At 37.7% G+C, this 13,804-nt stretch overlaps 1 protein-coding gene across 1 annotated transcript in view; it reads left to right on the top strand.

Moving 5' to 3' along the window:
- Nucleotides 1-13,804, top strand: part of KIF1B (kinesin family member 1B) — a 189,576-nt gene that overhangs the window by 10,588 nt on the left and 165,184 nt on the right. The window contains exon 2 of the mRNA XM_052653410.1: nucleotides 3,025-3,201. Within this exon, the coding sequence (XP_052509370.1) occupies nucleotides 3,096-3,201 (106 nt within the window). The 5' untranslated portion in view covers nucleotides 3,025-3,095. The remainder of the gene's footprint in view (nucleotides 1-3,024; nucleotides 3,202-13,804) is intronic.

Genomic DNA, 13,804 nt, shown 5'->3' with positions numbered 1-13,804 from the left:
TATTAGCTGGACTTTTTCCATAGAAAAGAACTTGCGCTCATTGACTATTTGACTATCCTGGAACATAGTTTATACAGGATACAGGGACGGGATGCATGCTCCATTCCTTGTTTTATTTGTAGTTTTCAGAATAATGAGATTTTTGGAAGTATTGTTATGAACTTATGAATTTATATATTAAATGTTTTGCAGTCCATATGCAGTGTGCCTGTATGTATGCATGTATTTTTATGCTCCAGTTATCCCATCTTGGTCCAGTGGGGGCCCCTTTCAGTTGGCAGCTGTGTCTTTTCACTGTGACCCCATTCATCTTTGATTTTATGCTTATGGTCATACTAAATGTTCCAGAATCATCCTGAAATTTCTTGCCCAGACTTGGAATTTGCCAGTTTTTCAAGGAACCTCAGTTTCAAAGAGATTTTGATGGAATAGTATGTTCACTTTGGGAAGCTATTAAAGAGCATACAAGCTGGAATATAGTCATGTAAAATGATAGCAGTGTTCTCACAGTGCATTTGGGGTTGGTTATAAGTGCTGTAGGAAATACCAGTGATTCCTGGAATGTTTGGGTCCTCATTTGAAAGAGGTAAGACTAGAGCTGGGCCATCAGCTAGAGGAGAAAATGAAGGTTCTTGGGGGAGAAATTGTTAGATAGAATACATGAAAGAATGTGTGTGGGAGAGTAAAGGCACTTCACCAGCCACAGAGTACCTTGTCTGGTTTTGTAAGCACTGGGGAGTAAGAAAAGTTTCTTGGATTTGGAAGTGAAATTGAAAGTCATGCTTTAGAAAGGTTAATACTGAAGTAGGGTTAAGCAATTGCATAAAGTTGGGTTCTCAGCTGGAGGTTTACAACATAATTTTTAGAAAATGAAAAACAAAACAAAACAAAACAAAACTAGCCATACCTGGGCCCTATCTCAAAATCTGAAGTCTAGGCTCATTTACTTTTCTAAAGATCCTGTGTTTGTTTTGTGCAAACCCCGTACCCCCATTTAAAGACATGGATTAAAATTAAAAGCTCAAAGATTAGTTTCTCTATTGCATGTATGCTAGGCATGAGGTAGTAAGGACATGGATTAAGGTTAGGGCAGAGGAAATGAGAGGAGGTAAGGGATAGAAAAATGGAAATTTATGTTTTAAAAGTTTTCATGTGGTATTTCATGAATAATGTTACCACTAATGAAAGGATTCAAAGAGAAGGAAGCAAAGATGACTCCTAGGTTTATGGTATGGGGCCAGATAGAAATGGGAAGATTGGCAGAGATTGCTAGTTTTAGGGAGAAGATAATGGGACACCTTGAGTGTTGAGATGCTGGCTGTATATTAAAGTGGACTCTGAGGAGTTAAAGTGTGTTCTGGGTCTTGCTTTTTGTGAATGCTTCATTTACTCTCTTGACAGAGTACTCAGCTACTGACTATAGATCATGTTATATAGATTGGAAGAATTAATAATTTTAAGCTTTCATTTAATAAATTTAATTAAAATAAATGATGTACTAAAAAAAGAACCATCTGTTTATTGTAAAATAAAATGTGAAACAGACTGGAAAAAACATTGCAGCAAATATAAAAATTAATATCAATAAATATTGTAATCATTTAAAACATAAAAAAGTAAACCAGATAAAGGATAATTCTTACAATTGGGAAATATAATTCATTAGTTCATTCCTTCAACAAACATGTAGTGAGCTCTTTCATCACTTTCATTTTAAGTGCTAGTAGACAAGATCTCTGAGCATTCTGGTGGTGGTGTGAGAGACAGACAACAGACGTGTTCCCAAAAGACAAGAAATAAGATGGAGTATTTTTGCCTTATCCTATGAAAAGCATTAGTTGTACAGCTGGAGATGAGTGTTCTTAACCGTTACTTATGTGGAAAAAACTGGTCAGGACCAAAAATTTGGTCTCTGGTAATTGGACCCGTAAGTATTTTTCTTTTTTAGTTTTTTCTTTTGTTCAGTTCTTCTTGAAGATGTTTATATAACAGAGTACAGATTGAGATCTGTTGTTTCTTTTGGAAATTACTTATGTGGGTTCTTTTCACTGAATAGTGTTCGTTTTGTTCTGTGGGGAGAAAAACTATTCCTCTAGAAAATGTTCAGTTTTCCCTGTGGCTTCATTCAGTAGTGAAATGTAGTGAATTGATTCTGCCATGGGTCAGAGGATAGAACTTGGGTCTCTTGGAACTGTCTCTGATGATTGTACAGGATCGTTGTGAGGGCGAAATGAGATACTTATGAAAGGGGTCATCAAAGTTAAAGGAATTCCTGGATACCTACAGGTAAAGAAGCTAGCTGGAGATTATCTCTGTCCTTTGATGTTTAAATATACACCGTGTAACTAGATGTTTCAAATTGAAATTAAAATATAAAAAGTTCAGTGCATTTCTTTAAAAGGAAGTAATAAGTTGTTTTGCAGATGGGAAGTTTCTTGTGTAGGAACCCTCTTTAGCAGATAAACATTTTTTTCCATATATTATTGGAAATTGACCCAGAAAAAGAGAGAGTAAATAAGATGTTTGTTATTTTGCAGTTAATATTTTTTATCATTAAGTCTAGGGACTTTTTAGGTATGGTAAAGAGATAATGGAACAGGAAAACAAATTACAGTCTTTTAACTTTCTATCTGATAATTTACTGTTGAGAATATAAGATTTGTGGGCTTCCCAGATGGCACAATGCTAAAGAATCTGCCTGCCATGTAAGAGAATGCGAGTTCAATCCCTGGGTTGGGAAGATCCCCTGGAGGAGGAAATGGCAATCCATTCCAGTATTCTCACCTGGAAAATTCCATGGACAGAGGAGCCTAGTAGGCTACTGTCTGTGAGATCACAAAGAGTCAGACAAGACTGGTGACTGATTTATTCATGCACATATACAAGATTTATAGGGAAGAAAAGGGATGAGATTTTTAGAAATGGAAACAAATAATACTAAGATTTAATAGCTCTTCTGCTCAAATTAGCCTTGTTTTCTTTAATTCTGCCTATCTTACATGAACTTTTTTTTCTTTTTTAAAGGAAACTTGAACATAACTTCCTGAGACGATTTGATTATTTCTGGACTTTGTGTATATAACAAGACCATCAGAATGTCGGGAGCCTCAGTGAAGGTGGCTGTCCGCGTTCGGCCCTTCAATTCTCGAGAGACCAGCAAAGAGTCCAAGTGCATCATCCAGATGCAGGGCAACTCAACCAGTGAGTGCATGTTGTTTTCTGTCAGTCCTGTCTCAGCTTCCTGTCCTTCCCCCTTTTCCTTCTTGCTGTCATCACAGTAAATGAACATGTGGCTAGTAACACTTTGAACTTTGCTGTTCTGAATGTTCCGCTGAATGTTTCCCCCTGTGATTTTTGCTGTAGCATATTTGAATATTGGCTGTTTATCTTCTTTACAATTGAGAATTCCCTAGAGAACTGAATGAAATTAGCTGGTGTTATTAAGTTGAAATCTTAATGATAGTGAAGGTGTAAGCAGTGATGTTTAGTAAATGATGCTGTGAAATATACCTTATTGAGGGTGCAAAATTGCTTTACTTCCTTGGTTTTCAATAGTACTTGAGCTTGCCAAGATGGTCGTAACACTTACACTGCTTCCTTACGATGATTCTTTGAGGTGAACAACAGATGTAGCTAAAGCAGATAATAAACTTGTAAATTATTACTAAAAATGATCAGTCATTGCTTCCTGGTTTGTTTCTCTGAACTGTTCCTTAGGTGAAAAATGATGGAAGCTGGAGTTTTTGGTACTTGCGTTAGTTACTTGATGTGGGTCTGTAGGCAAACTGTTACTTAAATAATGGTAAGTTTTACCATTTTAAAACCTGTAAAAAAAAATATAAATAAAAATAAAACCCGTAACTTTGGGATAAAGTAGAATTGTTGTTCTTTCAGACCCAAGTTAATGCTAAATATATGAGGAAATATGCTTATCTGTTTGTGGGCCAGTGTTCTGTGTAGAGGATTCTCCCAGTGGGAAATAAATTTATATGTTATATTTGAGGTGTACAATGTGGTGCTTTGACATGTTTATACATTTTAAAAAATGATCAACACTATCTAATTAGCATATCCATCACTTCTCATAGTTACCTTTCATTTTAAGGTAAGAACACTTGAGATCTACTCTTTCAGCAAATTTTACATAAACATCTTTAACCATAGTCACCATGATCCACTTTAAGTCTCCAGAACTTTGTACTCCTCGATCAATGTCTTCTTTTCTCCCCCAGCTCCCAGCCATCATTCTCTATTACTGTGAATTTGCCATATATTTATATATATACACACACACACACACATATATATACACACACACATATATCACACACACACATATATATACACATATATATACACACACACACATATATATATATACACACATATATATTCCCCATATACAACTTTGAACTTTCTTTTGCTAACACATTTTTCTGAACTTGGAACATTCTATTTTTTGGACTTGGAACATTCTATTTTTTGAAGAAGGGTCAAATGTTGAAGTCTAAACTGCTGTACCATTGTTTGTGTTTTACATTTCCTTGTCAGTTGTGCCAGTGATTCTGTGAATTATATATCCTATGAATAATTGTAAAAGAAAGATGCAGAATTTGGTATTATTCTCTAACTAATGTTATATTCTTAAATGTCACTCATCGAAGCTATGTTCTTATTTCTATTTCATTTTAAGAATTAAGTTTTACACAGTATATAACTAAATTCTTGCACAGGGCCTTGCTAGCTTTCTCCATATCATTCTGGTTTTAGTATAGGTGCTGCTGAAATGAGCACATTAAATTCTGATTATTGAGCCTCTTGTTTCTTTCTGAAAAATACATTTATTTATAACTTAGTATGGAGGCATTTTTGACTGTTGGTGTTGCCCCTAAATGTCTTGTTATATATCACAAGTTCTTTTAAAGGGTGGACATTAGGAAATCCTGGATCAGGAGCCAGAATTGATTCCAAAAAGGTCTACTTTTCTCTGATCAGTTTTGCATACTGACTATCCAGGAGAAATCCCCAGTGTCATGGAGATGGAGTTTCACTCATGGTTGGGATGTTGGTACTTTCTTTGTAGAGTTGGAAATCTTATTAAAACTTTTAAGTAGAGAGTGAGTATTAAAAGATATCCATGAATGCAAAAGTCATATAATAAAAATAAAGGAAAATGCTTACTATCACAAGTAATAACACTAATGGTTTTCCTTGATGAGTAATCATTTTAGAATTCCCACATCTTACATGGATTATATGTTTTTAGTTTGGTCAAGGTCAAATAGCATTACCTAATTTCCCCCCAATTTTGATTTATTTTTGTGAATAGGTAGGACATTAACAGGGTATGAATTTCAAAAAGTATGAAGAGTATACAGTACAATCATCCCTCTTACCCCAACACATAGGCAACCAGTTCCTCTTTCCAGAAGTAACTTCAAGGGGAGATTTCCTTTGAGAGATGGTTTAATTAGTAGCAGGTGTAATAATAACTTTTCTTTCAGTCTTGACTGTATTGTAAACACACGAATAAAACTTCATATTTATATCTTATCAAAAAAATTTTTTTTTGAGATTTTGGCATGAAAGGATATCCAAAAAAGTTAATAGATTTTATTTACTAACAAATATCTACTATATGTGTAATGATATGCTAAGTATTAAATAGATATAAAAAAGCTAATCTATTGACTGTTCAGAAGTATGTAGCAAAATTAAAATTTTCTGTAGTTCTGGATAGTTACGTGAAATGGATTTGGGTCCACTTGATTTTGTTTGCTTTTTTTTTTTTGATCTTCTAGGTTAAAAACCTCACTGAGTTTACTGATGGCTAATAAGGTATTAGTCTTCATTGTATTTAAGATATATGGCTGCCTTTTTTACTTTATTATTTTGATGGTATAGACAATAATGTTAGTTTGGGGGGAAAAGGTAAAATTACCCAAATACTGATATTCACTCTGGATGAAAGATTTCAAGTGTTTTGACTGGTAGATTGCAAACTGAAGAAGGAAATAAGATTCCTAGTTGAACATTTTCTAAGGATAGGGCCATAAATTTTGGAGTTTTGTTTCCTCATTCTTGTTTGTTTCCTACAAAGATATCTCCTGAATTATTGAAAATATTTGTCTTTTGATAAAATATTCAAGAATAAATGCTTAGTTTTTGTTAAAAGTAATTAATATGGTTAGAATAGACTTGGTAAAAAAAAAAAAAGTAGACCTGGGCATATTCTTCTACTCCTGTGAAAACCAGCCTTTGGACCAGCTTAAACACCATGCTGAACTACCAATGGTTTTTCCATCATATTTTGTCCACATCCTTTCTAGACAGCAGTCTGAGTGGCTCTGATCTGCCTTGCTCTTTCTCTTCCTCTTTAATACATTAAGCATGCATGCGTGCTCAGTCACTCAGTCATGTCCAACTCTTTGCGACCCCATGGAGCCCTGCCAGGCTCCTCTGTCAATGAAATTTTCCTGGCAAGAAATACTGAAGTGGGTTGCCATTCCTACTCCAGAGGATCTTCCCCACCCAGGAATCTAACCTGTCTCCTGAGTCTCCTGCATTAGCCAGTGGATTCTTCACCACTGTGCCACCTGGGAAGCTCCTGTAACACATTGCCTCTTTGTATTTAAACATTCTCCGGGAGAAATTTGTGACTTTTAAAACAATATTAGTCTCCTGAAACAAAAATCCCTCATTAGCCTTAGAAAAAGTAGTGTTAGTTTTCTAGCTGAATGCTTTGTCATGGTTTAGTAAGTTCGGGGTAATTTTGGTTCCTCTGAAAGGTGTTTGTTCTTCAAAAGCTAATTCACTAATTGTATCAGAGACATCTTCCTCCAGAATTTTTGGCATTTTTCAGTTTTCTACTGTTTTCTATTTTTTTTCCCCTACAATTTTATATGGCATTTTCTTAGTAATTTGATTACTATGTAATCCAAATAACTTCTGAGTGAGAGATTTTACATGAGCCAATTTGTTATATTTAGAAAGTATTAATGGCTTGTTTTTTTAAAAAATTGGGCTTAAGATTGGGAGAGAGCATGGATTTGGAACCTCGAATTGTTGCAATAAATGAAATGAATTTGCTATAGCCACATGTGTTAGCTGCATTAAAAGACTGCTATGCTGGCAGGCTGGCCTGGACTGCTGCTCATGGGGATTAAAGCTGATTGTAGATGGAATACAGTGGAATGTTCCTGCCATAAGGTCTCTTATGAAAAAGTAGAAGAGGGTGAAGAGTACTTTAGGGAATGTGCCAGAGTTGAAAACTGAGTAGTGGCTGTTTTATTTAAGCACTTTCTGGTCTCAGAGGGAGTGTTTTCCATGGCACAGATAAAGGTTACTGCCTTGACATTTTGAAGACTAGATTGCATACAAATAGCTTTGTTTAATAATACCCCGTTATATTCTAAGTTTCTCCCACTTTGGAAGCATTTTTTATTGTCTCATTACTTTAAAAAAGAAAAATGGGAGAAAATTAATGCTCTTACTGCTCACATTTATGGTTAGGTTATGTTTGTAAATCTGGAGACTTTGAAACTACATAATTTCCCCTCTGATCTTTGGCTTTGTTTTTAACCATAATAGTCTATCTTTGGTAATTCCCCTTCACATTTTTATTAATCTTCCTGAGCCTAGGGTCTTTTATTAATTTTTTTCCGTAGGCCCAGGTATTAAGGTAGGATAAAAGAAATCTTGGTGGTTTTTTATTTTTTCTGCTGATTACTTACATTGTACATTTTAAAAGGCTTTTTCATTCACACATGTGCATTTCTAAACCACATGCTGCACATCACAACTGATACAGAGAATGACTTCATGTCCATTAATGAAAATCTGGAATGGGGGAAGGACTGGGACAAAAGGGAGCTTGGAAAGGAAGACTTTTGAAAGGAAGATTTCAAAAGTCTTTTAAAAAGATTTAAAAAATCTGTATGCTTTTTCTGGGATAAATTAATAGAACTGCACGAAAATAAATGGGACTTGCCTGGTAGTCCAGCAGTTAAGACTTTGTGCTGCCAGCACAGGGGGCCCGGGTTTGATTCCTGGCCAGGGAATGAGATCAGCTTGGGTACCAGTGGCATTAAACTTTTAAAAAAATTCTGACATGAAACACTTTTCCTGTGGTCCAGACTTGGCGCTAGGCTCCTCCTCACCTAGGGGGACAGCCACACCCTTTCTCTCTGGGTGTGCATCTCTGCCTTTCCTCCTAACTGAATAAACCACTTCTCTGCGTGCTCTCCTGCTAGTTGTTGTAGTGTGTCTCTAATAATAGACTTTGTACCTGCAAAAAAAGAGAGAAAGACTTGAAGCTATAGCAGTGACCTTTCATTGTGTGTGTTTGGGATGGAGAAATAAAGGTGCCCCTGAAATGGCATTATATTTACTCAGTTGGGGTTGACTGAAACCAGTTTTGCCCTTTAGAATGACTTTTGGAATGAGTTGATAAAGGGAAGGTCCAGGTGCTGCACTGTCTGTTGCCTTCCCACAGTTCTATTTGGTATTCAATGATTTCTCATATGGCAACTTACTGAGCTGACTTTTTGAAATGTATTCCTGTTTCTTAGGTTTTTCTTATACTGGATAAAGTTTATGGTCTTAAGGAAGGGCATTAGATTGCACCCTTTACTAGATGAGATTAATTTTTCTGTAACTTAGTGAGCACAATTTTTTTCTTTTTAATTGGAGAACAATTGCTTTACAATGTTGTGTTGGTTTCTGCCATACATCAGCATGAATCAGCCGTAGATATGCATGTCTCCTCCTGCTTGAACCTCCCTTCTACCTCCCCCGCTCCACATTGCCCTCTAAGTTGTCACAGAGCACCGAGTTGAGCTCACTGTGTTATACAGAAACTTCCCACTAGCTATCTATTTTACCTGATGCTGGGAAAAATTGAGGGCAAGAGGAGAAGGGGATGACAGACGATGGGATGGTTGGATAGCAACACTGACTCAATGGACATGTGTTTGAGCAAACTCAGGAGAGTGATGGACAGAGAAGCCTGGCATGCTGCAGTTCATGGGGTTGAAAGGAGTCGAACATAACTTAGTGACTGAACAGCAACAACAAATCTATATGTTTCAGTCCTACTCTGTCAGTTTGTCCCACCCTCTCCATCCCCCCGTGCCTGCAAGTCTGTTCTCTATGGCTGTGTCTCTATTCCTGCCCTGCACATAGGTTCATCAGTGCCATGTTTCTAGATTCCATATATATGCATTAATATACGATACTTGTTTTTCTCTTTCTGACTTACTTCACTCTGTATGGGGCTTTTCTTGGGGCTCATCTGGTAAAGAATCCACCTGCAACGCGGGAGACCAGGGTTCGATCGCTAGGTTGGGAAGATCCCTTGGAGAAGGGAAAGGCTACCCACTCCAGTATCAGGTGGCAAAGAGTCAGACATGACTGAGCGACTTTCACTTTCTTTCTTTCTTTCTTTTCACTGTGTATGACAGGCTCTAGGTTTATCCATCTCAGTAGAACTGATTCAGATTTGTTCTTTTTATGTTTTGTTGTTGTTTAGTCTCTTGTGTCTGACTCTTTGCAAGCCTGTGGACTGTTGCCTGCTAGGTTCCTCAGTTTATGGGCTTTCCCAGGCAAAAATACTGGATTGTGTTGCTATTCCCTTCTCTAGGGGTTCTTCCCCACCCACGGATCAAACCTGGGTCTCCTACATTGCAGGCAGATTCTTTACTGTCTCAGCCACCAGGGAAGCTCTTATAGTCAGTAAGAACAAGACCAGGATCTGATTGTGGCTCAGATCAGGAACTCCTTATTGCAAAATTTAGGCTTAAATTTTAGGAAGTAGGGAAAAACACTGGACCATTCAGGTATGACCTAAATCAAATCTCTTATGATTATACAATAGAAGTGACAAATAGATTCAAGGGATTAAATCTGATCGAGTGCCTGAAGAACTATGGATGAAGGTTCATAACATTGTACAGGAAGTGGTGACCAAAACCATCCCAAAGAAAAAGAAATGCAAGAAGGCAAAATGATTGTCTGAGGCGGCCTTACAAATTGCTGAGGAAAGAAGGGAAGCAAAAAGCAAAGGAGAAAAGGAAAGATACAGCCAATTGAATGCAGAGTTCCAGAGAATAGCAAGGAGAGACAAGGAAGCCCTCTTAAGTGAACAGTGCAAAGAAATAGAGGAAAACAACAGAATGGGAAAGACTAGAGATATCTTCAAGAAGATTGAAGATACCAAGGGAACATTTCATGCAGAGATAGGCACTATAAAGGGCAGAAATGATAAGGACCTAATAGAAGCAGAAGGTATTAAGAAGAGGTGGCAAGAATACACAGAAGAACTGTATTAAAAAGGTCTTAATGACCTGGATAACCACCATGGTGTGGTCACTCACCTAAACCCAGACATCTTGGAGTGTGAAGTCAAGTGGGCCTTAGGAAGCATTACTATGAACAAAGCTAGTAGAAGTGATGGAATTCCAGCTGAGCTTTTTCAAATTCTAAAAGATGATGTCAGCAAATTTGGAAGACTCAACAGTGGCCACAGGACTGAAAAAGGTCAGTTTTCATTCCAATCCCAAAGAAGAGCAATGTTAAAACTGCTGTACAATTGTGCTCATTTCACATGCTTAGCAAGGTAATGCTCAAAATCCTTCAAGCTAGGCTTCAACAGTATGTGAACTGAGAAATTCCATATGTACAAGCTGGATTTAGAAAAAGCAGAAGAACCAGAGATCAAATTGCTAACTTGTGTTGGATCATAGAAAAAGCAAGGGAATTCCAGAAAAACATCTACTTCTGCTTCATTGACTACACCAAAGCTTTTGACTGTGTGGATCACAGCAAACTGTGGAATATTCTTAAAGAGATGGGAATACCAGGCCTCCTTACCTGCCTCCCGCGAAACCTGTGTGCATGTCAAGAAGCAGCAATTAGAACTGGACATGGAACAATGCACTGATTCAAAATTGAGAAAGGAATTCATCAAGACTGTATATTGTCACCCTGCTTATTTAATTTCTGGGCAGAATACATCATGCGAAATGCTGGGCTGGATGAATCCCAAGCTGGAATCAAGATGGCTGGGAGAAATATCGACAACCTCAGATATGCAGATGATACCACCCTAATGGCAGAAATCGAAGAGGAGCTAAAGAGCCTCTTAATGAAGATGAAAGAGAAGAGTGAAAAAGCTGGCTGGAAACTCAGCATTCCAAAAAATAAGATTGTGGCATCCAGTGCTATCACTTCATGCCAAATAGATGGAGAAAAAGTGAAAACAGTGGTAGATTTTATTTTCTTTGGCTATGAAAATCACTGTGGATGGTGACTGCATCCACAAAATTAAAAGATGCTTATTGTAATTCAACTATTCTTCAATAAAGTATATATATTATGGGGGAAAAAAGGTACTTGCTCCTTGGAAGAAAAGCTATGACAAGCCTAGACATTGTATTAAAAAGCAGAGACATCAATTTGCTGACAAAGGTCCATATAGTCAAAGCTATGGTTTTTCCAGTAGTCATGTACTAATGTGTCAGTTGGACCAGAAAGAAGGCTGAGTGCTGAAGAATTGATGCTTTTGAACTGTAGTGCTTGAGAAGACTCTTGAGAGTTTCGTGGACAGCGTGAAGATCAAACCAGTCAGTCCTACAGGAAATCAACCCTGAATATTCCTTGGAAGGACTGATGCTGAAGCTGAAGCTCCAGTACTTTGGCCACCTGATATGAAGAGCTGACTCATTGGAAAAGACCCTGATGCTGGGAAAGATTGAAGGCAGGAGGAGACGGGGATAACAGAGGATGAGATGGCTGGATAGTATCATCGACTCAATGAATGTGAGTTTGAGCAAACTCTGGGAGTTAGTGAAGGACAAGGAAGCCTGGTGTGCTGCAGTGCATGGGGTCGCAAAGAGTCGGACACAACTGAGCAACTGAACAAAAACAAAACAGTTTTAAACATGATATCGCATTTTAAAATTTTTGCTTGTTTATTTTTTATGCTATGCTGAGCCTTCAGTGCTCTTGGGCTTTGCTCTAGTTTTGGTGTCGGGGGCTGCTCTCCAGTTGCAGTGCTCGGGCTTCTCTGGTTGCCGAGCACAGGCTCTAGGGCACTCGAACTTCAGTTACTGCAGCACATAGGGCTCAGTAGTTGTGGCTTCCAGGCTCTAGTGTACAGGCTCAGTATTTGTGGTGCGTGGGCTTGGTTGCTCTGCAGCATGTGGGATATTCCCAGATCAGAGATCTAACCCATATCTTCTGAATTGGCAGGCGATTCTTTACCACTGAGCCACCAGGGAAGCCCCCTCAGATTGTTTTCTGTGGTTGCTTTTGGTTCGTAAATTGTTATATTCGATGGGAATATACATTTAAAGGCAGACACAGTTGAGCCTGTCATTAAAGGAGGAGGCCATTGGTATTATATATTTGGAATTGCTTTTTATTATAATGTATAATTCAGAGTTCTTTAGTTATCTAAATAAGTTGTTGTCACATCTAGATTGTGAAACAGCAAAAAGGGAAGACTGAAATAAATCTTTTAGGGAACCTGCTGCTTTGCATTTTGCTGTTCTAGTCTTTTGAGGTTGTCTTGATTAAATCCAGACTATCCTTCAGGTGGCCTTTTTATATGCATTTGTTGCCTTTTTCAAAGGGGAAAACAACCATGCCCATTTTTTTTTTTTTTTCCAGTGCCTTCTTTGTGATTCTCAAGAAATATTTTGGAGTTCATTTTTTTTTTTAGTTCATTTTTGAAAGTCTGTGCCAAAATCAGAGTGCTTACTGCTTTTGGTAGCTGCCCAGTGAAGTGTGAAGCACTGCAGTGAGAGCTAGGAAGTCCGGAGAGTGGTTAGAGAGACTGACAAAGGAAGGGGCTGCTGCTGCCTGTCATCTCATGGGCCAAGTTGATTTTTGGAGATTTAATTTTTGGTCATATATCAGCAACGTGCTTATTTTATGAAAACATTTCTAGTGGGGTAAGAAGTGTTCTTGGCTGTACTGTGTAGAGATGAATGCTTTGTACAATAGGTGGTAAGAAAGATAAGAAAAAGAAATATGAATTAGGTCCTTGAGAGCATCTGTGGGAATTGAGATTTTTGCTATTCAGCAAGCATAGGCTTGGAGACAACTAGGGACCCAGAGTGTGTTTAGTCTGAGAGTTAAGTGATCAAAGCAATGTGGTTACCTTTATGAGGCTTTAGGAGAGAGATCTGAATAATTGAGAGGCAGGGCCAGGAAAGATAGAGAATGCTTGGGAAGCCTCTTTTGTTTTGGCAGAACAGAAAACTGTAGGGCTGGAATTAGCAGAAGCTGTACACATGAGGAAATGATTTAACTACATTTACTGTTTCCCTGTGACATTGTTCAGGTCTGATTCCAGAGTTCCTTTTGTAGCTGTGAATAAAGTAGAGAAGATAAAATTGGTGAAGGGGAAAACAAAAGCAGCTTTTACTTTTTAAATTGCCTTTTATTGGGGGAAAAACCACCACGATTACCAGTTAACACAATAATAAACATTTAAACTGTGCCAGCCACAGTTAGGCCCTTACAGACTAACTCATTTAATTATCAGAACAGTCCTATGGCAGATATTTTTATTTTCCCCATATCACAGATGAGGGCATGAATTCTGGTTAACTTGCCTGAGGTCTCACATCTAGGACTAAGAGAAATGGAAAATGAACTGGTGCTGTCTGACTCCAGAACCCTCATTTTTTTTCTTTTAATTGAAGTATAGTTGATTTGCCAACATCTGCTGAATCATAGAAAAGGCAAGGGAATTCCAGGAAAACATCTAATTCTACTTCCTTGACTATGCTAAAGCCTT

The sequence above is a fragment of the Budorcas taxicolor genome, chromosome 16 (genome assembly GCF_023091745.1).
Source record: "Budorcas taxicolor isolate Tak-1 chromosome 16, Takin1.1, whole genome shotgun sequence".
Taxonomy (NCBI): Eukaryota; Metazoa; Chordata; class Mammalia; order Artiodactyla; family Bovidae; genus Budorcas; species Budorcas taxicolor.
The sequence above is the reverse complement of the archived record's forward strand: the minus strand, read 5'-3'. Positions and strand labels throughout refer to the sequence as shown.